This window comes from Heteronotia binoei, chromosome 8, assembly GCF_032191835.1.
Source record: "Heteronotia binoei isolate CCM8104 ecotype False Entrance Well chromosome 8, APGP_CSIRO_Hbin_v1, whole genome shotgun sequence".
Lineage (NCBI taxonomy): Eukaryota > Metazoa > Chordata > Lepidosauria > Squamata > Gekkonidae > Heteronotia > Heteronotia binoei.
The window spans coordinates 25,424,588-25,451,559 of record NC_083230.1 but is presented as its reverse complement, the minus strand read 5'-3'; the positions used below and the strand labels follow the sequence as shown (position 1 = coordinate 25,451,559).

The following is a 26,972-nucleotide window of genomic DNA, read 5'->3' as shown; positions in this document are numbered from 1 at the left end:
AGTTTTGAATGTGAACAGTCTGGGATGTCTGTTCACCCTTATGTGTGGGATCTTGTCCCGAGCAATCTGATTCTCTGGCTTCAAGCAGCTGCTTTCATAATTCAGCTGGCAAAGTTAATATTCCAGTTGACACACCAGTTTCTGGGCTCCTTTAGCTGAATCCAGGTTCTTTCAAAGCCATTGGAACAATTACACAAAATAAGATCAAAAATCCAGCAATCTATGCTTCTCTATAATATGATGGAAGGTCATACACAATTGAGAGCGTTTAGGCAAGCTGCCCCCCCCCCCGCAACTAAAGTTTTTATCTCAATATCAAGATGTATTTTCCCAGTGTTTACAGCCACTTGCAGTTAGTGGACACTGTATGTTTTAACAATTTATTAATAACATATGGTTACAATATTTAGTTATGTCTTTTCTATCTCTAACCCATATGATATTTCAACCCTCCCTCCCCCCATTGATTGACTTCCCCGAAGTTATAAATTTGAGTTCAATTATAAAGGTACCTTTAACCCATCAAAGTTCAATACTTTCTTTTCTCATTCATACTAAAAAACTGTCCAAAGTCTTTTTACGTTCCACTCTTTCTCGATGTATTCTTTAAATTTCTTCCACTCCTTTTTGAATAAATCTAGGTCATAGTCTCTTAAGGTTTTAGTTAATTTGTCCATTTCACTCCATGATAAAACTTTCACTATCCAGTCCCATTTCTCTGGTATTTTTCCTTGTTTCCACAGCTGTGCATACAATGTCCCAGCAGCTGAGAGCAGGTACCAAATTAAAGTCCTATCTTCCTTTGGAAATTTCTCTAATTGTAATCCAAGCAAAAAAGTCTCTGCTGTTTTCTTGAAGTCGTAGCCCAAAATTTTGGAAACAGTTAGTGGACACTGCACAACAATCGCTGTATCATTGTAGTGTCAACAAAAGGCTCATTTTGTATGGCAAATGATTTGGAATCAGGGTCTGAAATTCATTCTGTTCAAAGATGGAGGCTGTCATTCGGCCACTCTAGCACCAAAAATGTGCCAGATTAACAATAGTCTGGATTCATCTGAATATTAAAAATTTTCAATTAAATCGACACGTAGGTTTATACAACCAAATCACACCTGCTTCCAAATAGGAGTAAATACATATTGAGTTGTGATGTAGACCTTCCAGTGCAATGCTGCTGCCTTGGTTTACATTAAAACAACTTCCACAATATATATTTCATTTAAGATCAATGTTCTGTCTAGTCTTCCTGTAGTGTATTGCGAGGCCGACATAACGTAATAACGCAATAATGAAAGGGCGACACTCCGCCACGCGCGGCCAGGTGCGGTACGGACAGGGGCTGTCCCTTACCGGCACTGCAGAGCGCGCGAACGCTCCTCCAATCACCTGCTAGGGCGGGAAGCCCAAATAGCCTGGATAGGGCTGGCCAGACTGAGAGGCTGTTCCGGGTGTTGTATATATAGCGGGACCCGGCCCGCGTGTTCTCTGTTCTCTACCTTATAATGTACTAGCAATAAAGCATGTTGCCCTACTCTCGTCTCCCATCGTGGTACATTATACTTCCTAACATTTAACAGTTAAGAGCACACCATTACTTAGCTGTTACTATCGTTAGATTTCGCCTCCTGTTCTCACTTCCTCTCCCTTAGCTTCCAGCACTTCCTTGACCTTTTCATATTTAATTTTGGTTGCTCAGATATTTTCTTACTGCCTAAACTCCCCTTAGGATGCTCATTTCAAAGGAAGAAACTACAGCAAGCCATTTTATCAGCTTCCTCAGGTAGGTCAATTAACAGAGCTGAGAATGGTGATACAGCAGAGATGACAATGGAGGGAAATGATGGGTGTGATCGAACACAGTCAAGTAATTCACATCAAAGGGAGAGGGGAGCAAGGTAGAGAAAGCTTTCGGCCTGCTGAAGAAAATCTGGGTTGAGCTTCTGTTCCTCCTCTGTTGCAAGCCTTTGACTCTTGAACCTTTGGCTCTTAGCCCATGGCTTTTTGCCTGTGGCTCTGAGCAAGCCAAACTGCAAAAGCCAGGCTGAAGCCAGGATGTCGAAATGTTATATTATCTGTGTTTTAGCTCACCTGTTTGTTTCAAGCTGCATGTTTGCATTTATTTTGTAAGCTGCTTTGTGTCCCTAAATGACAAGAAAAGCCAGGGCTATTTTTGAGCAGGAATGCACAGGAACACAGTTCCGGGTGGCTTGGTGTCTGGGAGGCATGGCCTGATATGCAAATGAGTTCCTGCTGGGCTTTTCTACCAAAAAAAGCCCTGAGAAAAGCAGGGTATAAATGCCTAACAAACAAAGCATGGGACCATGCAACAGCCCATTCCTGAGGCTCTGGCATTCCAAGAGGTACGGAAAGAAGCAAGCAGCTGACTGTCCCAGGACTTCTTTTGTAGAAAAAGCCCAGCAGGAACTCATTTGCATATTAGGTCACACCCCCTGACAACAAGCCAGCCAGGGCTGCGTTCCTGTGCGTTCCTGCTGGGGAAAAAAGCACCGGATTGTCCTATGAGAAGTGTCAGGGATCCTTGGCTGAAAAGAAATTTGGAATATTGTAGTCTATCCCACTGCTTATTGTAGGTATTATCTTGCTCTTACTGTGTTGTCTCCTATAATTGTGATTCCATATTCTACATTGCTTACAATACACCATGCCTGATATTGCATAGTTTTCTAATTTTGTAATACTAGTCCTATAGCATTGTTTACTGAATATCTTATACATAAGATTACAGATTTAGAGGTATATACCAAGTAGTCTACCTTGCTCACTGAGACTTCATACTGGACCACACAGTGTAAATCCATGCAAACAGTAGGATGAAATGAGACGCATAATAAACTATGTAACAAGATTAGGATTACAGAAATCTATTACTGACACCATTCCTGGTGCCTGCCAAGTAGGCAGTCCCAATCCTCAATCCTCAGCTGGGGGATTTAGAGCCCCATCTTTTCAGGATTATCAAAAAGTGAAGGGGAATGTCCACTGGGCACTCTGTTATACCCTATGGAGACCAGTCCCCATAGGGTATAATGGAGAATTGGGGCTATTGTAATGGTATCTAAGGCTCAGGGGGCTATTATTTGAGGCAGAGGCACCAAATTTTCAGCATAGCATCTGGTGCCGCTCCTCAAAGAATTCCCCAGGTCTCGAAAAGATTGGACCAGGGGGTCCAATTCTATGAGCCCCAAAAGAAGGTGCCCCCATTGTCCATTTTTCCAATGAAAAGAAGGCATTTAAAAAGTACATCATGGCCAGAACTCCCTTTGGAGTTCAATCATGCTTGTCACAACCTTGGTCCTGGCTTCACCCGCAAAGTCCTCAGATATTTCCTGAGACAGACCTGGCAACCCTACTGCCAAGTGTTTTTAGGAAGTGGGTGGGGCCAGGTGGGTTTTTTTCTCACTGTTCATTGGAAATTTGATTGGCTGCACAGATTCCTAAAATGTTGCTTTTGTAATAGCTGCCACCAATGCACACGGATCTTTACTATGTGACTAGAGATAAGCAAGGGCATCCATTTTGTGCTATCTTCACCTCCTACAGAAGCCATTTTGTGGCAGTCATTTTATGGTTGCAACTACCACATTGTGGCAGAATTCTGAATAGTCCTGCAGGCTCAAAAAGATTGGGGACCCCTGGCATAGACTATTAGATGTGCTCTGCTAAAAGTTGGTCGAATACCCTACGATTCTGAAGCACCACATTAGACAGGCTATTGATTTTGTTCTGTAAAGTGACCATGGAATCTGTTGTGCTTTCGTGTAAAATCTTGGACAGATTGTGGGTATAATGCAGCAAATCATACACTCCCCATCCTGGAAAACATGACCTGAGGAAGTCTAGAAACCCATACCAAGAGCCTACCATCCGGCGAGACCCGCGTGAGTAATGGTAATTACGGTACTTCCAAGATTTAGAACTTTGTGCTCCTCTATCTTGTCCTTTGGGTACCCTGAAAGAGTTAAATATGCAACCATGCATAGTCCTCGCCACCCCAGTGGTAGGTATTTGTACTCAACCTTCCCACATACCCAATAAGCTCCAGGACTAGTAATAAGGATTCCTCGACCCAGAGTGAAAGTGTTGTTGCAGATGATTGATCGCAACTTCTGGGTCAAGGCATGCTTTGTGGAATTACAGGCCTGCAACCAGCCAGGTAGAATGACAATTGTTCCACACAGTGCGATTTTGTTGCCACAAAACGCCCACAGTATCAGTCTGCAGAGTACAATTTGTGACCCCTAGCACTTGGCAACACTTAGATTGGTCTCTATAGGCTTGAGCTGTGCAAGTAGTTAGGTTGCATCCATTGTGGAGCGTCAGCAGGACAGTCGAACAATTGGTTTGCCACCCAGTTTTATTCAAATCCAGGTATAAGGCACAGACACACTAATTTGATGTTAAATACCCCACTTCAGGGCCTGTGCCCTTTCCTCTAATGCACCATAAGTGACGCTGGTGGTGGGTGGCAACAAAAGGGTGTAAATCATATACGACGTTATTCTGGGTTTTGCTGTTTATTTGAATGTAATAGCTTTTATGTGGGGACCAGCCTTGCCCCCTCTCACGGGGGCTGCTGAACACACTGGCAGATGGATCCTAAACCAGCCATATAGCACTCTGGTTCCTTGGTGTAAAGCAGTCTCACCACCCTTCAGGTGGGAAGTGTTCCCATGCCAAGGGACCTCCTCCTGCAGAGGTGTGGGCGCACAACCAGCACCAGAATAGGTTAGTGATATTGGCCACCAATATTACACCATGGCGGGGGTGCCTAGGCACGGTTTCCCCAAACATGGCAGCATCCTCCCCTGGTAGACTATCTTTTTGGGGTAGCGTTGGCTGTTCCAGAAAAAGTGATATGAACCATAAACGGTGTTGATCTGATTATGCCTGTGCATCACAGCAGTCATCTGAGTGCCACTAAGCCTGATGGGTACACCTTCTGATGTAGGTAACACCTCTAATCACCTAAAGGACATACAACCAAAGCTGCATGAGTGCCTTTCTGCTTAAACCATAGAGAAGTCATTAAAAGGCTCTGAACAACGTGGTCATTTTCTATATGGCTGATTCATTGGCATTATTTGTTAAAAGTTAATCAAAATACCATCTGTTTCCTCTCAGGTAATAGCTTTTTTTAGCCATTATCATGATAAGCCAAGAGGTAATTAACATTGCTGTGGTTCCTGAAACATTTGGTTTATATTGCTGATCATCTGGTTTTTAGATTTATAACACATATCCTATCGCAGGACTGAGAATTTGCCCACTAATCACTCTTTTAACTCTTCTGAAAAGTGTACCAGTCAGTTGATAAAATATTCACCTGAACTTGACAGAATCTCCTAAAGCGAACCAGCTGAGAAAGGGCAGAGAGACTGCTACGGTGGGAACAAAAAATGTAACGAAAGATGAGGCTTTTCATCGTTATCCATAATCTTCATTAAACGTGTTCGTAAAAATTGACCTGCAAAGGTTTAATTCAGTTTCTTTATGATGTACTGAATGGCGCTTTTTAATATGAAAGCCTACAGCATCGCACCATCTGATTTTTTGCCTTGTGGTATTTGTTTTGATGGCTAGAATGGAATAATGGTCACAGTGCTAGACTATGACAGGGGAGGCCTGGGTTCAAACTCCCAATCAGTCATGACACTTTGAAGGGTAACCTTGGGCCAGTCACTCACCCTTTAAGCCTAGCCTACCTTTCAAGATTGTTGAAAAATAAAATGCAGGCAAGGAGAACCAGTGGCGTATCTCGGGAAAGGCTGAGGGTCACTCCACCCCGGGTGAAGCCTGAGGGAGGCCCTCGAAGGGTGTCCTTGAAACCAGCATCATGCTGCATTCAGCCAGATGTCTTTCCTTTTATTGTGAAGGCTGCACCGAAGCAGGATCATGAAGCAGAACAAGAAGCAAAACGCTTGCCCGTCTTTGCAAAAACATCCTTAATCCAAAAGGGGAGGACAACGGCTATTTTTAAAAATCAGAATCAGATACCCTCTCAGGTGTTTTCCATACAGTTGGAAAACAGTCCTGCTGGAGTTAGCCGATCAGCCCTAACCTTCTGCAACATCTGGCATATACATCTGTTATTTAATAAGCTTGGACTCATGCTGCAGTTCAACAGACTAAAGCTGCTATGGTGACTCGGATAATTTAGCCACACCGATCCCTGGGTTTTTTTAAAATTCTGCTGGGCCTGCTATAACATGCCAATTAATAGCTGGACTGGGAAAGATCCTGCAAGCTCTTGATGGGCTTGATGGACCAGTACTCTGGTATGATGATGATGATGATGATGATGATGATGATGATGATGATGATGATGATGATGATTAAATTACTGTTCCATCAGCCTATCAGTTCTGAACAGCTGTACGGCATTTGAGAGAAATCTGGCTACAGCCAGAGTGACTTTTTGTGAGTGTGTGTGTGCCTGTGATGAAACCATATATTTTAAAACTACACACACACACACCTATAATGAAAGGCTCTGTGTCTTTTAAACAAATAAACCATTCTGGCATATGAATATTGCATATAAATAAAGTAAACAGAATGAATGTTTGATAAGAAGAGAGTGACGGCTATCTATTATAAAAGCTATCTATTTGCAAGCTATCTTTTATAAAAGAAAGCTTCCAAAATGTTCAGTTGCTGTACATCACCGTTGAATTAAGAAATGAATTGAGTATTTAAGACAAATGGCAAGCCAGTTTTGCAAACCTAACATTCCCCACTGAAATGGAAATGCAACTTTACTGGCACACACAGTCATTGATCCCCAAGGATCTAAACAGCTGAACAAAATAAGAGTCAAGTTGCACCTCTAAGACCAACTTAGTTTTCCAAGAGAATTGTTAACCTGTCACAACACAGACTCAGGCCTTCAGAGGAGTCAGTTCTTTCACATGGACTTTCATTCTGCCCCACTAAATCCACACAGAAGATTCAGCTCTGTGGGGACTTGGAAACCTTTTTCTGCCATCTTCACCTAAAGGAATATTTCCAACATACTCATGAACAGAACAAGGAAGAACATACCACATCTTCACAACATATCATCACACACTCCACTAGAGAACATTTACCATCCCTACAACCCAACAATGAACAAGATACTTGCCACATCATACCAACAAAACAACATTACAAGGAAAAAAAAACTCTACATAGACTCCTCCTGAAGGTCACAATGCCACACTGGATCACTACATTGAGAGCTTTCACCAGAGAGTTCAAACTGATGTGATCAACAAACAACATCGCACACAGCAGCATCTCAACTACATTGAAAGGAAGGCCATAGACAGTCTCAGGAACAATATGGATATTGCAATTAAAGAGGCAGACAAAGGAGGAGCTTTAGTCATAATGAACACATCAGACTACATCAAGGAGGCTCAAAGACAACTCTCAAATACTTCATTTTACAAACCACTGGACTCAGACCCCACACAGGAATATAAAAAAGAACTAAACAAGATTACAAAGGAATTACCACTGAGTATTCAGGAACAGATCCTGTCAGACACATCACAGGAACCTCGACCAGGTACTTCTTATTTTCTACCCAAAATACACAAACCAAGCAACCTGGGATGTCCCATTGTGTCAGGGATAGGCACCATCACTGAGGGGGGTATCTGGATATATGGACTCTATTATAAGACCCTATGCCAACAGTGCTCCCAGTTATGTTCATGATACTACAGATTTCCTGAGGAAAATACAATCTTTGAACAACCTTCCAGAGAATGCTCTTAGCCACTATGGATGTGGAATCTTTATATACCAGCATCCCACACCAAAATGGATTACAAACTGTAAGTAATATAATCGTTGATAAAAACACAGCTGATTTTGCCACCAAACTGTGCTATTTTGTTCTTACCCATAACTACTTCAGATTTGGCAATGAACTTTTCCGACAGATCAATGGTACAGCCATGGGCACCCGCATGGCCCCACAATATGCTAACATCTTCATGGCTGACTTGGAGCAATGCTTCCTAGACTCCCACACACTCCTACCTACCTTATATCTGTGTTACATTGATGACATCTTTATGGTCTGGACACATGGTAAAGAAGCCCTGGATACATTCCACCAGGCATTCAATGACTTTCACCCCACCATCAACCTGACATGAACCAGTCTACGCAAGAAATACATTTTCTGGACACCACTGTTAAAATACACAATGGATGCATAGACACTACCTTATGCTGGAAACCTACTGACCGACAAACATACCTGCATGCCTCCATCTACCATACCAAACATACCAAACGATCCATTGTATATAGCCAGGCTCTACGCTACAGCTGCATTTGCTCCAATCCTGCTGACAGAGATTCTCACCTGAGGGATCTACAACAAACCTTTTTGGAACCAAAGTACCCACTTGATGAAGTCAGGAAATAGATTAACAAAGCGAGAATGATACCCAGAGAAAACCTGTTACAAGACAAACCCAAAAAAAGATAATAACAGAACACCACTAGTGGTCACACACAACTCTCAACTGAAAACAGTTCAACGTATCATCAACAACTTACAACCTCTATTGGATAGTGACAGCTCTCTTTCAAAAGTACTGGGGGGTAAACCTTTTCTTGTACACAGACAGCCCCCTAATCTCAAACAGCTCCTCACTCACAACAATACAACATCTCATCTGAGCTTGGACACTGGTACCAGAGCTTGCAATAAACCCAAGTGCCAACTTTGCTGCTACATACCCCCAGACAACACAATCACTGGACATAACAGCATTAACTACACCATCTCAGGCTCATTCACTTGTTCATCTTCCAACATTGTATATGCCATTAAATGCCAACAATGCCTTTCAGTTCTCTACATAGGGCAAACAGGACAAACCCTCCGCCAAATGATAAATGGACACAAATCTGACATCAGGAATTACAGAACTGAGAAACCTGTGGGGGAACACTTTAACCTTCCAAAGCATTCAGTGGGTGACCTCAAAATAGCTATTTTACTGCAAAGGAACTTCAAGAACAGAATGGAGAGAGAAACTGTTGAATTATAAATTATTATGAAACTTGAAATAAACACCTCCCTAGGACTGAACAAGGGTATTGGTTTTTTACCTCATTACAGATGCTAAACACACTCTCACTGAGTATAGTTATACCTCCACAGTATTCCAATGTATTTCGCTTTTAGAATAGTGTATCAGAATAATTTTTTATACTGTAACAAGTAACAGTGGTCAGGAGGAGGAAAGGACAACAGCAGTGCTCTTTGCTTTCTTCTTGAAGCACCACTCTTGCTGAGAAGAGAAAGTGACAAAAAAAAAATCAACAAAGCAGGGAAGATAGAGAACCAATGAAAAAAACCATATAACTTCCCGTACAATTAGGCGAGAAGAGAAAGTGGACAAGTGAAGGTGGCCAGGAAGAGCTGGAGGTGCTACTGCTGTGGCTTCTTTCTCCTTTCCTTTCCTTGCACGGCAGAAAGGCAGGGAATGGGCGGCAGCAGTGACCAGGAAAAGGAGAATGCACTGAGAAACTCATGAGGAGGAGTAGGAAGCCTCCTCCCTGCGACTTGCTCACTGCCTCTCTCAGGTGAGCTTGGAGCAGCAAGTGTGGGAGAGCCAGTTTGGTGTGGGAGAGCCAGTTTGGTGTAGTGGTTACGTGTGCGGACTCTTATCTGGGAGAACCGGGTTTGATTCCCCACTCCTCCACTTGCACCTGCTAGCATGGCCTTGGGTCAGCCATAGCTCTGGCAGAGGTTGTCCTTGAAAGGGCAGCTGCTGGGAGAGCCCTCTCCAGCCCCACCCACCTCACAGGGTGTCTGTTGTGGGGGAGGAAGGGAAAGGAGATTGTGAGCAGCTCTGAGACTCTTCGGAGCGGAGGGCGGGATATAAATCCAATATCTTCCTCTACTTCACAGGGTGTCTGTTGTGGGGGGGAGGAAGATAAAGGAGATTGCGAGCCGCTCTGAGACTCTTCGGAGTGGAGGGCGGGATATAAATCCAATATCATCATCATCAAGCAAAAGACAAACCAGCAGTGCATTCTCTTTTTCCAGGCTGCTGCTGCTTCCCTACCTTTCTGCAGCACGGGGCGAGGAGTTTGGGAAAGAAGCAGCAGTGCTTCCACCTCTTCCTTGCTGCCGCCTCACCTACATCTCAGTTTTTTTATATACAGTTGCTCTTATCACCACTTCTGTAGAATTCCGTGGCTTGGTTGGTCAGACCAAGATCAACCCTTTGACTCATGGGAGAAGTAGTTCAGGTCCTCGTGGAATCTGACAAAACTTTGTCCCAAAGATATGATGAAATGGAACAGACTTAACTTGTCCTTGTTGGGCAGGGTCGCTGCAATCAAGATGAATATTTTGCCAAGAATAAGGTATTTGTTCCAAACTATTCCGATTGTGAAAGATAGCAAACAATTCAATAAATGGCAAAGAGAGATTTCCGATTTTGTATGGGCCGGGAAGAAACCAAGGATTTCCTCCTCCCTTTTTTGCATTCCCAAGTCCCTCTGCTGTATTTCAACCAACTTATGGAGAGAAAGGTCTAGGGGGTGGAGTTTTCCTGTACCCCATACTCAGGTTCTAGTTAACTCTTTACTACACAACTTCTGAAAGGAATGCAAAACGAACAGAGGGATTGGGCTCTCTGGCTTCCTCTCTCTCTCACACGCACACACATGGCTCTTCCTGCTCCCCACCACCCAAGCTTCAGTCTCACTGAGATTTAAAGGCACAAATATACCTTCCAAAACAGAAGCAGTTGCAAGCTTCTGAACTTGCCTGAGACCTAAAGGCACATCTTGGATGTTGGGGCACGACTTCCCCCACCGGCCAGCTGGCTGGCAGCAGGGAGGAGCCTGCAAAACTGGGGGATCCCCCACCCAGACCTAGCGACTGGCAAGCCTAGTCGTTCAACAGCGGAACTGGCTATCTAGGGAGATGGTGAGCTCCCCCTCATTGGTAGTCTTTAAGCAATGGCTGAACAAAGACTTGTCAGAGATGCTCTAGGCTGATCCTGCATTGAGCAGGGGGTTGGACCAGATGGCTTGCATACCCTCTTCCAACTCTATAGTCTACTTGTTGCAACGGTTCTCAGATGCAAACTCTCGATAGAAGAGAACAAATTAAAAAGCGCTCCAGCGCACAAGTGTCATTTTTCTTTTTAAAATATCAAGATATAAGAAACGTCTTAACTAATGAGTGCTCATCTAGCATATGTCTATGAAGCAAAACTTGTTAAGAAAATAAATTGATTCGAATCCATTCACACTTTTAAAACAATCAGCGCACTTAAAAAAAGATTAAGTACCATGAATATAAAAGGATTTTCCAATAACAAGCTGGGAATGGAGAATGAGTTGCTCCCTGTCCAATTTCTTTTCCAGCAATCAAGCTGCAGAACATAATTGTAAATTCAAATGCTTTTTTTCAAAAGCTGTAAAGAAAATTACTGCCATTTAAAACTTCTTTTATGACGTTATTCAAGTTTGAAATAGCCTTTGCCATGTCACCAGAATTACAATGTCTCAATCAATTGTTTCAAGTGTTGTTTTATTTTCATTTTGAACACTGCTGAGGGATGCCGTATGGGGCAGTTATGCTTGCCTGAACATTGAGAAATGGTGTCTCATTTCCAGAGGACTCTGCATAACGTGTGAAGTCATTCACTCCAAGCTGGAAAACAAAAAAAGATGAGATGGGTTGCAGGAGAACATCTCGGCTCATTACCCACAAGCTGCACTCCGCAGCTATGAGATGAGACAGATTACCGGTACCTACCATATCTTGAAGAAACACGACAACATTTCGGGAATCCTGAGAAACAGTGTGTTGCAGTAATATATGCAGCTCATGCTCAGGGATAATATGTCCTTCATGTAAAGTACTTGCCAAGCCGTGGAGAGATCTAAAAATAAAGTGACAACTTATTTTCCTCCCTTAGCATAGATTCTGAACTATCAAAGAGTGGATAATAAGAACATAAGAGAAGCCATGTTAGATCAGGCCAATGGCCCATCCAGTCCAACACTCTGTGTCACGCAGTGGCAATTTTTTTTGTGTGGCTAATAGCCACTGATGGACCTCTGCTCCATATTTTTATCTAAACCCCTCTTGAAGGTGGCTATGCTTGTGGCCGCCACCACCTCCTGTGGCAGTGAATTCCACATGTTAATCACCCTTTGGGTGAAGAAGTACTTCCTTTTATCCATTTTAACCTGTCTGCTCAGCAATCTCAGGGGAAAGGATGTGGTCTAGTGCCAGCAACATCCTTTGCTCCTGAGGCTTGGTAGGTGGGTTAATAGGGTGGGAAAATGCATTCTGCATATGCATGCGTAGACCATTATTACTATATCCAAGCATTTTATTTATTTTTTATTTTACTTCATTTGTACCCCACCATTCTCTCCAATGGAGACCCAAAACAGTGAAGTTGGTTAGGCTGAAAGTACAACACTGACCCAAAGTCACTCAGCAGAGTGGGTATTTGAATCTGGCTTTCCCATATCCTAGTCCAACTACCACAGCAGCTTGGCTCTCAAAGGCATCTCTTTCACCTAGTTTGAAAAGGTGCAGGAAGGAACATTGTCATGTTTTAGAGGGCGAGACTTAAGTCGGCCTTGTCGGTGCAGATGTTCTGATCTAGGCCAACAGCTGCTTGTCATCTTGGTTCACTTCTCCTGTTCTAATCTAACATTAAAGGCCCCAGTGGGAGTTTTACCGTTTCTTTTAAACTAATTTCCATGTGGTGGGATATATCCTGGCAACCTAAATACTAGTCCTCTCCCTCCACTTCTTCCCCCTGGAAGATTTTTCTTTATGCTTCAGGACACTTATGAATTTATATTCCAGGCAGAACTTTCTGGAGTATATATTTATTTACGGCTGCCACATATATAGAGATAATTGAATTGCAGGTATAATGGGCCACCTCCCAGTCTTCCATTGCGTAGCTGAACAGGCTTCAATTTCCTTTTTAAAACATTTTAAATTTTTGATAACATTCTTCAGTATAAGTTGACAAAAGATAATGATATCCCTCAGTCACAAATATCGGATGTTACACTATACTAAGCAAGTCGACATTTCAGCAGGCCATTCAAACGCAGCAATACCTGATTAACATACTATGCATTATTTACCAAATAGAGCCAGTTTGGTGTGGAGAGCCAGTTTGGTGTAGCGGTTAAGTGTGCGGACTCTTATCTGGGAGAACCGGGTTTGATTCCCCACTCCTCCACTTGCACCTGCTGGAATGGCCTTGGGTCAGCCATAGCCCTGGCAGAGGTTGTCCTTGAAAGGGCAGCTGCTGGGAGAGCCCTCTCAGCCCCACCCACCTCACAGGGTGTCTGTTGTGGGGGAGGAAGGTAAAGGAGATTGTGAGCCGCTCTGAGACTCTGTCCTTGAAAGGGCAGCTGCTGTGAGAGCCCTATCAGCCCCACCCACCTCACAGGGTGTCTGTTTTGGGGGAGGAAGGTAAAGGAGATTGTGAGCTGCTCTGAGACTCTTCAGAGTGGAGGGTGGGATATAAATCCAATATCTTCTTCTTCGATATCTTCTTCAAATAAAGGGCTTTACATAAAAGGTTAAACATAAAGCTAAGGAAGATCACGATGCTGCATCCAACAGCTTTCTGGTTGTGGAAAGGGAAGGAGTGGTCTCTGACCACGCAAAAAAAAGACCATTCTGGGGATAATGGGACTTGCATATTCCCAAGTCAGATTCAAAACCTTTAATGACATAATAAAAATAAATAAGTAAAATATAAACATGATCTAAAACGAAAGAAAGCGATTAAGACAATGTCACAGAGAAGCAATACATAAAAACAGAATTGATCAAATATTCATTGCCTTTGTCTAAATATAGAATAGTGCTTATACAATAACAGTAGCCAAGTACTCAGCCACTAATGCAGTCAGACTGGGGAACTTATCAGCAAGTGAATACAGCGTAATTCTTTCCAGAGGGCCAAAGAAGTTACAAATAACAGGATCGAGAAGTTGCCGGTGAATCTTACAGAATATAGGGCAATGGAATATAATATGGGTAATTGAATAAGGTTCCAATAAACAATATTAACACAATCTGTTCTCAAAAGGAATATTATGATATCTGCTGGAAACAACAGCTGACAGGAAAATATTCAATCTGGCAAACAAAAAAGGCCGATGGTGTGGAGGATCAGTAAGATTTTGCATGTAAGCAACACCTTGCCCTGTAGTGAGCAACAAGCCAAAAAAAAAAAAAATGAGAACAAATCAGGTTAATTCCCACTACCAGAGTCAGCGTATCCATTAGGCAGCCCGAGGTGGCTGCCTGGAGCACAGCCCTGGGGAGAGGATGCTGGTTAGGCCCTCCCTCCTACCCTCGCCTCAGAGGTGAGGGAAATAGCAAGCTCAGTGGCAACTGCCATGGGGCTTCCAGTCTCAACCCACTCACTCACCGTCACTCCGTCCTTCACGTCTGTGCTTTCAAGCATAGACACGAGGAATGGAGAGCCAGCATGCGTACGAAAGCCCTGTGGTGGCTGCCACTGAGCTCGCCCTTGCCAAAAAGGTGAGGATCCTCTGGCCTGGGGCACCAGCCTTGTGTGGATTCTCTAGTGCCGGTGCTGCCTGCTACAATAGTCTGGCTCTCAATGTCTCAAATTCTTTGACAGATAATACAAAATAGTTGGATCTCGTTACAATTTGCTAGGACTCTAAAACTGATATCGAAAGAGACAATTTTTGATCTAATATGTTGGTACCATTTGGAAATGTAGAAGTCGCTCAATACCTCCGGGACCGCCTTTCCCCACATGAGTCCCAGAGAGCACTACGATCCAGCTCACAAAACCTTTTCATGATCCCCAGGCCAAAGGATGTTCAGCTGTCCACCACCAGGACAAGAGCCTTATCAGTGGCAGCCACTACCTTCTGGAATGCTCTTCCTGAAAACATCAGGGCCCTGCGGGATTTGCCACAATTCCGCAGAGCCTGTAAAACAGGCTTTTAACATCTAATGGAGGTGTCCAGTACTTCACCACCACACAGCACTAATATCTTAACCTGACCCAAAACAGAAACTCAAGGCCCTCAATAACATCACAGAAAGCAGCGCTAATCAAGAAGTTATAACAACGCCATCTAGGGATTAAAATTGTATCTGTTTGAGATGTTTTAATAATTTATTGTGATTTTACTGTAATAATGTAATTTAATGTTGTTTTAATTGATGTTAGCCTCCCTGAGACCATCAGGGGAGGGCAGAATATAAATATAATAAAATAAAAATCAATCAATCATAGACTGATTTCGCACACAGCTCACCTCGGAGTCACGTCCCTCTTCACTGCGCAGCATCTGGTCGGATTTCCCACCATCTGCGCCAGAGGAGCAGGAACAGCCGCGGCTTCTGCGTCGCAAACGGAAACTGGGTTTTAGCGATTTCCGTTTGCGACGCAGAAGCCGCGACTCTTCCTGCTCCTCCGGCACAGATGGTGGGAAATCCAACCAGACGCTGCGCAGTGAAGAGGGACGTGACTCCGAGGTGAGCTGTGTGCGAAAACGGTTATAGAGTATTAGGACAAATCTGGAAACAAAGTCTTAACCAGTATTTATAGTAACTGTCCAGCTACAGTTGAAGGAAGGTGAAAGCTGAGTTCACTAGTGATAGTAAGTCTGATCATATTTGGAAGACCTGAAATGTGATGTAAAAAGGTAGCTGCAATATGATCCACTTCAGAATTTACTGCCAAGATCCAGATTGGGATTCCATATAGAAAATGATTTATAATCTTTGTCTGAAAAATCTGTAAGGCAGCTCGAACATACTGATTTTGTTCAGTCGCACAGTTGAGTCTGACTCATTGTGAATCCATGGACCAAATCACGCCAGGCCCTCTTGTCTTCCACCATCCTCCTAAGTATGCTCAAATTCGTGTTAGTTACATCAGTAACGCTGTCCAGCCATCTCATCTTTTGCTGTCCTCTTCTTCTTTTGACTTCTGACTTTCCCACCATCAGGATTTTCTCCAGTGAGTGCTCCCTTCTCATTTGGTGGCCAAAGTATTTGAGCTTCAGCTTCAGCATCTGACCTTCCAGGGAACAGTCAGGGTTGACGTCCCTTAGGACTGACTGTTTTGTTACTCTGCACAGGGTTTTCTTGGCAAGGATACTGTAGTGGGTTGCCATTTCCTTCTCCAGTGGATCACATTTTGTCTGGGTTCTCACCTGCGGCCTGTCCATCTTGGGTGGCCCTGCATGGCATAGCCTCACTGAACAGCGCAAGGCCTCTCACCACATCAAGGCAGCAATCCATGAGAGAGGACATACTGACTCCCACTATGGAAATGGAATTGGGAAATCACAGACAGTTGGTTCCTTACAGCTGTAGTAGCCCCCTTTCCAATAAAAGGACTATTCACAAGTCACATGGGGCAGGAGCTGTAGTAAGAAGGGGAACTGGGCAATTTTGAATGGATGGATTCAGCCATCCATTTATAAAACCAGAGTGCAAATTTTAACTCTTTAAAGTGGCATAATGAAAGAGTGCGCCTCTAAGCACCATTTGGTGAAGGACAGAAACACTAGGAAGGGGTGAACTGTTGTCTTTATGCCCTGCTGGTGGGATTCCTGAAGCTGTTTTGTTAATCATTATGGGGAAGCAAGAATGCCAAACAAGATGGACTCCTGGTCTGCTCAGGCAAGGATGTTCTTATATGTTTTCAGTTGGCTTGTTTTATGAGTGGATATGTAATTAATAATCTTCTAGACCAGAAGTGTCATGTTCATTTGTTATGAAACCTTGTTGGGCTGGGCAATGCGTGTCATAAAATGTAATGCCGGGCAGTGGAGATTTAAAACACAATTAAAGACTTTTTAAAACATAAAATATGCTTAAAACATTAGGACTCTTGCAATATTTTGTTTATTTAACAGTCTCGGATAACTGACACCTCTTGCTCTGAATTATTGCATCCAAATTTGTAGACAATGTCTGTGTTGTAGCAATCCTGTGTATGCATCATAGAGACCCCATAATAAACTAATTTAAGCTCTCTTTCTTTAACCCAATAAGGTGTCACGGAGTCTTTCATTATCAGGCTCGTTAATCCAGTAGGATTAGTCATTAGTTTATACCAATATAGAAAGACAGCAATCCATAAACGGGCCTGTAAGGTGACCATGCCAGTTTCCACTCGTATGAAAGTGTTTGAAGCACCAGGTGGGGCTTGGAGAACATGCCTTTAGAAACTTAGACTGGACTCTTTCTAATGCTTGCCAGAGTGTCTTATGTGGAGATAATTGCTCTGAATTATTGCATCAAAATTTGTAGACAACGTCTGTGTTGTAGTAATCTTGAGTATGCTGTTCAGGTGTTTTTCAGATGTGTGTCTGTAAGTTGCAAACCTACAGAAATCTTATGGTCAATGCTTTGTGCCTAAGACCCCAGGGAAAAGATGAAATAGCTGGGCATTGTGAGTTCTGTACATAAGCTGCTTCATGTGCTGGTCAGCCAATGGAGAAAATAGAGGTTTTGCTTTGTAGCTCCTGTGTGATTCAGCAAGCCTGGCAAAGCAAGTTGTGATGCAGAAGGAAGCAAGAGAAAGAGAAGAAAGCAGATGACAGCGAGTTGCTCATGGGCCTTCTAGGGTCCTGATCCAGCTCTTGGGCGGCATATTTGACACCCCTGTTCTAGACAGAAGCTCCAGGTAGCTGTGTTGGTCCGAAGAAAAATCTAGATCCAAAGCCCATGTAATACACTTGACTATGGGTCTTGATAATTGGACACACATATCTCTAATCCATAATTTGTGACGTGTAGCAAAATGGGACCTACTGGCACCTCTGAGTTCACCTCTTTTTATTTCACCTGCCTCCATACTAAAAGGATTCCTTTCCACTGACACCAACAAATTATTAATTACAGGGCTATCTGGCAATTTATCTAGAACCATATCTAATTCATACTGCCCATTAGTTTTTGTGATTGTGTTGGTGACACTTCATGCTAGACACCAAAGACCATTTGAAAATACATTTTGAAGCTACTTTCTCATTTGCTGTTCCCGAGGGCATCTTCATTGTGTTTCATTGAGTGCATATGTTTAACCTTGTTCTTTTCCCGAAAAAAACTCAGGGCAGTGTACATGGATCTCCCCTCTCCCATTTTATCCTCACAAAAATCTTAACAAGCAAGTTAGGCTGAGAGAGAAAATGACTGGCCTAAAGTTATCCTGTAAACTTGATGGTAATGTGGGTGTCTGAAGCTGGGGCTCCCCAACCGTAGTCCAACCAGTATGCCACACAGGCTCTCACTGTTAGTTAATTTGAGTATGGAAATTAGATTAATTAATAAGTACAAAGCCCAGGGGACTACAAATTACTTCAGAGTTGTACCTACGACTCCCAGGGAAACAGATGGTAGCTCTGAAATAGATTTGAGTAAATGGCTTAAATATATCTTTAAAGCTCATGGGGGAAAGCCCTGACAGTACAGAATTGCCATCTTTTTACCCGCGTTATACCAGATGGAGACAGACTATAAGGACTGTAATCAAGGAAACAACAAATGTGGCAACACGACGGTCTGGGGCAAAGCAAAACTATTACAGACCCTCGCACCTCTGAAAACTATGGCGGGAATCCAGTTTGGGGACTCACCGCTGCCGCGACGGCCTGCCTCTGTTGCTCAGGACTGGCAAAGTCGCAGCATCGGCGGCCATACAGGACTGCTTGTCCCTGTGAGTCCTCTTCATCAGCACAGCCCAGATCTGCCGCAACCAATTTGCAGCCCAGGTCCAGCTTTCAGCTGCTGGTTGCAGCGATTTTCACTGTCGTTGGACCCCAGAAGAACAGCGAGGGGGGCTTCAAGAGTCTCTTCTCCCTCAGAACCCCCTCGGAATTTCCTGGGGCTGCATACAAACAGGAAGCTGACCAACTGATTGCAGAGCTGTGCCGGGCTGTGTGGAGGCATATGAGAGAGGAGGGGACCCATTTGGCACGGAGTAACTGTAGCCGGACGAACTGTGGCTTAACAAACTGCTTCAATTTCCTACATCAGCTACTTGAAAAATCTGCTTTTTGCACCCAGATTGCACTTTATATTTCATGCATTTTACATCTTTGCACTTGGAAGACTCTTGCTGTTTTAATTTCAGCTCCCTTATCTCAATCAATTGCCATGAGGCTGGGCTTACATACTAGCCTCTGTTTTCTTTAACCACTGCTGCTAACCTGATGATTTGTAATTGTAAACTAATCTTAAATTTAAATTGTATAGGATAAATGAATTTATTTAATTAAGTCTGCTTAGAACTAATAATGAAATGATATTGTATTGGCTACTAAATTAATCATTGGAGTTTTAGTGTATTTAAATTGATTAAGGTTTATTTGTAGTACTAATTGATTAATTGTAATTTAATTGGCAATAGTGAGAGTTTTAATTAAGTTAGTAGGTAGGAAATAGGCCTTGTGCCTTCTCCCCCTCTTTCCACTTCCGTCCTCTTTCTCCCTCCCCTTCCCCTCTTAGAGAAAATTGGCTGCTAAATTAAATATTAGAGGTTGCTGATTAACTAGGATCTATTTGACAGTAATAGGATCTATTTGCTGATTAACTAGGATCTATTTGACTAATTGGAGGTTTTGATTAAATTGCACTACTGGGGTTTTTATAAATCTAGTAGGTAGAAATTACCGTAATTCCATTTTTTTATAACACTGGGTTAGACTTAGGTTAGTAAGGCATTGTTACTACTAATTGTTACCACCAAGTTAGAGGCATACCAGGTATAGTTTGGGGTTTTCTATGTACTTCTCTGTATTTGCTGTTATCACCACAACTGTCTGGTCTGAGGTGCTTGTGGAGGCCATCAGAAGAGGTGATGAATGGACTGGTGATTCCGGTGCTTCTAGGGAGAGGAAAGTATAGCGGTGGGAACAGGCATAGATCTAAGGGAAGGGGTCTGAGATACCAAAATGGAAGTCTCCTTCCAGCCTGCGTCCCATCCCAATGGTTGCAGACAGTGGGGCCAAGTTAAAGCACCTGCCTCCGACATTGGTGTTGTGTAATGCCAGATCCATTAATAATAAGACCTCTGTCCTTCGGGACTTTCTGCTACAGCAGAATATGGACCTGGCTTGTGTGACCAAGACCTGGGTGCAAGATGGGGATATAGTTGCTATCTCCCAATTAGCTCCACCCGGGTTCTTGGTCCTTCACCAATCACGGACTAGCGGGCAAAGGGGGAGGGGTGGCAGCATTCATTTGGGAGGCTTACTCCTTCCAGGCATTTCCATCCCCAAAGATCACCGACATTGAATGTGTCGGCATGGTGTGTGATGTGGGAGAGAGTCTGGCTGTCTGGCTGGTGTACCAACCACCCAACGCATCGACCAACACCATACCGTCCCTGCTGGAGACTGTAGTGGGCTGGGCGTTGGAACACCCAAGGCTTTTGGTCTTTGGTGATTTCAATGTTCATGCCAATGATGCATGCTCCACTCAGGCAATGGATCTGGTGTCATCCATGGCGGCACTGGGACTCTCTCAATATGTAACAACCCCCACACACCAAGCTGGGCACATGCTGGATCTGGTCTTTGCAGTGGAAATGAGAGTGGACCATATTACTGCTGATGCAGTGCCATGGTCAGACCATTATGCCCTGAAGGCCCTTGTGAATGTTCCACTCCAACCCTGTTCGGGTGGTGAGTGTATTTTAGCTCACTTGCAGAGCCAAATGGACCGCATGAGGCTTCAGATGCCCCTGCGAGATCTTTGGCCTCCTGGCAACTCTCTAGAGGAGTTTGTGGAGACCTGGCATAACAGGTTCTCCATGGCCATTGATGAGATCACGCCTAGTTGCCCTCTCCACCCGCGTTCAAAGCTGGCCCCGGAGCTATGGATGATGAAACAGGGGCTAGAGAGGCAGTGGAGGCATGTCCACGATGAAGTGACAAGAACATCCTATTGGTTGTTTATGAGAACCTTTGAGATGGCAGTCAAAGCTGCTAAAAGAACTTACCTTATGGCCATGATTGCATCTGCGAGCTCACGCCCAGCACAACTGTTTACTACCATACCACAGAGTAAATTAAATGCTAGGGAATTGGACATAGGCTGCAAGGCTTTTGCAAGCTTTTTTGTAGATAAGATCTTGTCACTCCGCCGTGACCTCCCGGCCACACTTGAAACAGTAAAGGAGCTTGAGGCTCCATTCATGCCTTCTAGTCAGATTTTGGATTATTTCACTCCACTCAGCCTGGAGGAAGTTGACAGAATGCTCTCCGCTGGACGCCCAACTACTTGTAGTCTGGACCCATGTCCATCCTGGCTTATAAAGGCTGGCCAGGGCAAACTATGGGTTCCCTTGAGGGAAATTGTTAACCAGTCCCTATCTGAAAGGACCTTCCCACAGCCTCTTAAAGAGGCAGTAGTCCGCTGCCTTCTAAAGAAACCATCTTTGGACCTGGCCGTATTGGCAAATTATTGGCCAGTGTCAAACTTGCCTTTTTTGGGCAAGATTATTGAGAGGGTGGTTGCGGTACAGTTACAGAGCTTTCTGGAAGACACTTCTGTGCTAACCCCTTTTCAATCTGGTTTCCGCCCAGTCATGGGACGGAGACAATTCTGGTCGCTCTCATAGACGACCTCCAGAGGCATCTGGATAGAGGTGGCTCGGTGGTACTGACCCGCTACCTCACTGATGCTGGGATATGGGGTTGGCCTTACAGTGGCTTTCCTCTTTCCTTCAGGGTCAGAGACAAAGGGTGGCGATAGGGGAGAAACTGTCTTGATGGCACCCACTTGTATGTGGTGTGCTGCAAGGGGCAGTTCTCTCCCTGATGTTGTTCAACATCTACGTGCACCCCCTTGCCCAGATTGCCCAGAGGTTTGGGCTGGGATATCATCAGTATGCAGATGACACCCAGCTTTATCTACTGATGGGGGGCTAGTCCAGCTTCTTCCCAGAAGATCTGACCATGGCACTCCAAGCTGTGGCAGGGTGGCTCAGGTTGAGTCGACTACAATTGAATCCGACGAAGACGGAGGTCCTGTACCTAAGTTGTGACAGTCTAGGAACCAAGGTCTTATTACCGACCTTTGATGGGGCACCACTTATACCAGCGCCCAAGGTTAAGAGCTTATGGGTGCTCCTGAATCCCTCCTTAAATATGGAGGTCCAGGTGGCAGCCACTGCCAGATCAGCCTTTTATTACCTTCAACTGATAAGACAGCTGGTCCCCTATCTTGAGTGCAGCGACTTGGCAACAGTGATCCATGCCACGGTCACCCAAGGTTGGATTACTGCAATGCTCTCTACATGGAGCTAACCTTGTCTCAAAGCTTCAGCTAGTGTAGAATGTGGCAGCCAGGTTGCTATTGGGGCTTCCCTTATGGGAGCACATTCAACCTGCGCTGAAAGCACTGCATCGGTTGCTAATCACATACTGGGTTCATTTCAAGGTGTTAGTTCTTACCTTTAAGGCCTTATATGGTCTGGGGCCTGTATACCTTAGGGACCGCCTTTCCCCACATGTTCCCTGGAGAGCACTTCGGTCAGGGTCACAAAATCTACTCTCAATCCCCGACCCTATGGAGGCTAGGCTCATGACAACTAGAGCCAGAGCCTTCTCTGTAGCGGCCCCACACTGGTGGAATGAGATGCCAGAAGAAGTTAGGGCCCTATGAGAGCTCAAACAGTTCTGCAGGGCCTGTAAGATGGCACTCTTCCAACAAGCATTTGTAAACTAGACAGTCAGCCACTACAGCTCTTAGGTAACATAAGGACCACCTCTTGCAATCTATTTTACAGCAGTTGTAGAGACGACCGTCTAAGATCTGCCCTACAGGGAACATCAACATCAATCTGAAACTTAAGATTATAGCACCGAAATGTCAATTTTTAAATGTTTTTAAACTGTTTTATGGTTTTAATGTCATACTATATGTCTATACGCATGAACTTGCATGACCAGGTAAGCCACCCTGAGCCTGCCTGGGTGGGGAGTAGGGTTGCCAATCCCCAGGTGGGGGCAGGGGATCCCCTGGTTTGGAAGCCCTCTTCCCGCTTCAGGGTCATCAGAAAGCGGGGGGAGGGGAGGGAAATGTCTGCTAGGAAATCTGTTATTCCCTATGGAGATTTATTCCCATAGAAAATCATGAAGGATTGATCCGGGGGTATCTGGGGCTCTGAGGGGGGCTGTTTTTTGAGGTAGAGGCACCAAATTTTCAGTACAGCATCTAGTGCCTCTCCCCAAAATATCCCCCAAGTTTCAAAATGATTGGACCAGGGGGTCCAATTCTATGGGCCCCAAAAGAAAGTGCCCCTATCCTTCATTATTTCCTATGGAAGGAAGGCATTGAAAAGGTGTGCCGTCCCTTTAAATGTGATGGCCAGAACTCCCTTTGGAGTTCAATTATGCTTGTCACAGCCTTAATCTTGGCTCCACCCCTAATGTCTCCTGGCTCCACCCCCAAAGTCCGCAGATATTTCTTAAATTGGACTTGGCAAGCCTAGTGGGGAGGGCGGGCTAAAAATGGAAATAAATAAATAAATAAATGTAGAAGATCTACCATCAAGCACTCCTGTGGGCTTTTTGTTTTAAGATTAAAGTATGCATGGATAAGGTAGGGAGATAGAGGGATCCAGCTGGGCCGGCAGCTTTAGGGAGTGGCGAAGTTAATTCCTTCCTTATTTTGGTGTTCTTTCTCCCCCTCCGCTTCTGGAGCTACAAGTTATGCTATGGGAAACAATGCATGATTTACAATATAAACAATGATTTTTAGACAGGAGGATAGCTATGTGTCTGAATTTTGGAATATCGATGGAATAAATTGTCGGTTTACATGTGATTATTTTGGCATGGCTGGAAAGCACACATGGTACAGCAAACTTGCTGAAACAAAGTAAAGGTCTAGCTTGAATGGGAGAGCTTCCAGAGAATCATTTGTCTTCTCCTTTGTGTGCCATGAAGGAAGGAACTCAGAAAACGCATTAAAAACTTTCTTAAGTTATTTAGGAAGTCCGTACGCTACCTTTCCAGTCTTGCTCAAGGCAGGCCACAACTAAACCAATAAAGACTGTAAAACAAGTCCGGAAAACTAATTATGCAATAAAACAGGTTGCTAAAACAGTCAAACCTGTAAAATAAATAAATTATTTACCAATTTTAAAAACGACGCCTCAAGCATCTTTGGCCTGTTTTACAAGGAGCTAAAACATCTTAAAGGAACAACACTTTTGTTGGTTTTCTAAATTTTTGTACATATTTTCTAAAGACTAGAGAGACAAAGAGAGACGGATCAGTGAATTTAAGTAGCTTTTTAAAAAAAAGATTTACAGTGTGATTTTTAAAAAAGGTACACGTCAGCAGGGCTTTTTTGTAGCTGGAACTCCTTTGCATATTAGGCCACACACCCCTGATGCAGTCAGGGCTGGTGCTAGGGTTTTTGGTGCCCTAGGCAAGCTGTCTACTAGTGCCACCCCCAGAAATTAAAAAAAAACACAGAGAATTGTAGGAGAAATGAACTTGAAACTATTTACATTTTTAATTTGCAGGTTTTATTTTAAATTTTATTTTATTTTTTAAGTGAGATTAAGCAATAAATAAAATTGGGAGAATGATCCTTTTAGCTGGAGGTGCCAGGGACAAGACCTCGTGCATGCAAGAAAGCTGCTCTACCACTGAGGTATGGCTCCCACCCCAAGGCTCACTTAAAGCAGAGTAAGAAAGATGAGTGGCAGCATACAACTTCAACAGGAGCCAATTTTTTTAACCGGAATTGGCTCTTCTTCAGCTTTGACAATAGGTTAAATTATCCCTGCCGGGCTCTGAGGAGTACACTGCGCAAGCGCCGTTAGCTTTCAGGACCCGGGGAATGCAAAACCAGCCGGGCAGTATCTGTGCTCCATGGGGAAAGCAGGCTCCAAGGAACACACACGCTACGTGTGAGGAGAGGAGGCACCAGCAGGTGGTGCCCTTGGTGGCTGCCAACTCAGCGTACTCCCACGCACCAGCCATGGATGCAGCCAATCTTCCAAGAGCTCACAGGGCTCTTAGTACTGTGAGGAAAAGACGCCTCTTTCCCCAATATTATAGTCACAAGCATGGTTGCCAGGGCGCCTGGAGAAGTGAGCTTGCACCCGTCTGGCCAGAGAGTGCGAGTAAAGCCATCCAGGAACTAAATGGGACTCATGTGTACAAACAGCCTAAGTGTGCAGGCATTCTAAACAGATACAGAGTGCTTGCCAACATGCACGGACGTTTCCCCGTCACTGCGTGAGGCCGCCATGGTGGGGAAGAAGCTGCGCCGCCACGGAGCTGTCCAGGCGACCGGTGTTGAAGCGCTAAGCATGGAATCCACTGTGTTTCGCTAACACCACTTGTAGCCATCTTCCCGCCAGGCTGGACTTCATTCCTTCATAGTAGGAATCTCACGTACACACCCTGAGTCACTCCTAGCCCGCAAGCAATCCATTTGCTCCGTGAATGGATTAATAGCTCAACTGTTAGTCCTGATTGCTTAGCAATACCCTGAACAATAACTCTTGCCCAGAAGATGATGAGAAAAGAGGAAGGATATCTCCTGTCACATCCAAGTCTTTTGTCCACACCGGGGATACCTAGGTCAATATTTGATTCCCTATTGTCACCTTCCCAGATAATCCCATCTCATTCCAAGCACCTAGCCATTTCCATACTGATACCATCGGAGCCGCCTCAGGCCCTGTCACAACCTGGAAGTTTCCAGGATGCCCAGGACGAAGGTGAAGTTCATTGGTCAAAGCAAACACCCAATCAGGTGTCACCAAGGAACTCATCATTGGTTCTGCTGATGTCCAGCCTTCGTGGTCATCACAGAACCTCCCATCTCTCCTCCCCGTCACCTCCCATCCCCTCGGGACTCAGGTGACTCTTTATAACCTGTGGACTAGCTACCCACAGGTGTGCTTCTATTCAGCAACCCACTCCCTGCTGTATAGATCCATCCCCGATTCCTGATCAGTTTCAGGTCCTCCCCCATTCCCTCAACTGTCGCCATCGGAGTCTTCCTTGGAGTCTGCGAGAGGTAATTATTGCCCTGTCTGTCTACCCATATATGTTCCCCTATCAATCTATCTGTATTTCCTAGACCTGTGTGAATGTGTGATTGTTTTGTATTTTATCTTGTATGAGAGAACTATTATTCTAAATAAATTACAATTGGTTTTATTAAATTAGAGTCCATTTATTGAGCAGTACACTCTGGATGGTTGAGCCTGGTATACATTGGTAAAAAGATTCCTATTAAGCCAGATGTCCATCTAACTAATTCCCCAACCTCGTTTTGAGGGCATTTCGGCTTACAGAAGAGGGCCTACTCTAAGCTCCAGGAAGATTGGCTACATCAGGGGTGTGTGGCTTAATATGCAAAGGAGTTCCTGCTACAAAAAAGCCTTGCACATCAGGACAGAGAAATAAGCAATAACAGAAATTACTTTACAGCAAAACAAACCCTCATCTAATATCATGGTATTTTATGTGGGAAGCTGGTGTGAAATAAATAACAGATGGATATTTTAAAGAGCTCCCCCCAAACCCCCCCCCCTCTGCTATTAATTTTAAAATAATATGTGAATCATGTATCTGAATTAATTAGACATAACAAAAATAGATATTGTTACACATAAAAAGGATATGAGGATGCAAAACTTTTGGAAAGCTAATATACTCTGTTAAAATGTGGTGCTTTTTAAAACTTATGTGCTGTTTCTTACATCCTGGTCTGGAACACTTTTTCCAAGATCAGATTCATGGCTTTTGACAAAAGAGACCTAGTAAAAGTACTTATTGCTTTTTTGCCTACTCCGGTGTTGCCCAGCTCTTGCTGCTGGGATGCAAGAATTCATTAAGTGCTCACAGAAAAGCATTAATCCTTTCATTCAAATAATCTATGTAAGGCCAGA

The 26,972-nt window shown here is 44.0% G+C and overlaps 1 protein-coding gene across 1 annotated transcript in view; it reads right to left on the bottom strand.

The window, feature by feature from the left end:
* The window catches only part of LOC132575859 (V-type proton ATPase subunit S1-like), a 96,133-nt gene that overhangs the window by 47,917 nt on the left and 21,244 nt on the right, over nt 1-26,972 (bottom strand). The window contains exons 2-3 of the mRNA XM_060244546.1: nt 11,813-11,939; nt 11,639-11,707 (exon numbers count right to left, since the gene is read on the bottom strand). Of these exons, the coding sequence (XP_060100529.1) occupies nt 11,639-11,707; nt 11,813-11,939 (196 nt within the window). The remainder of the gene's footprint in view (nt 1-11,638; nt 11,708-11,812; nt 11,940-26,972) is intronic.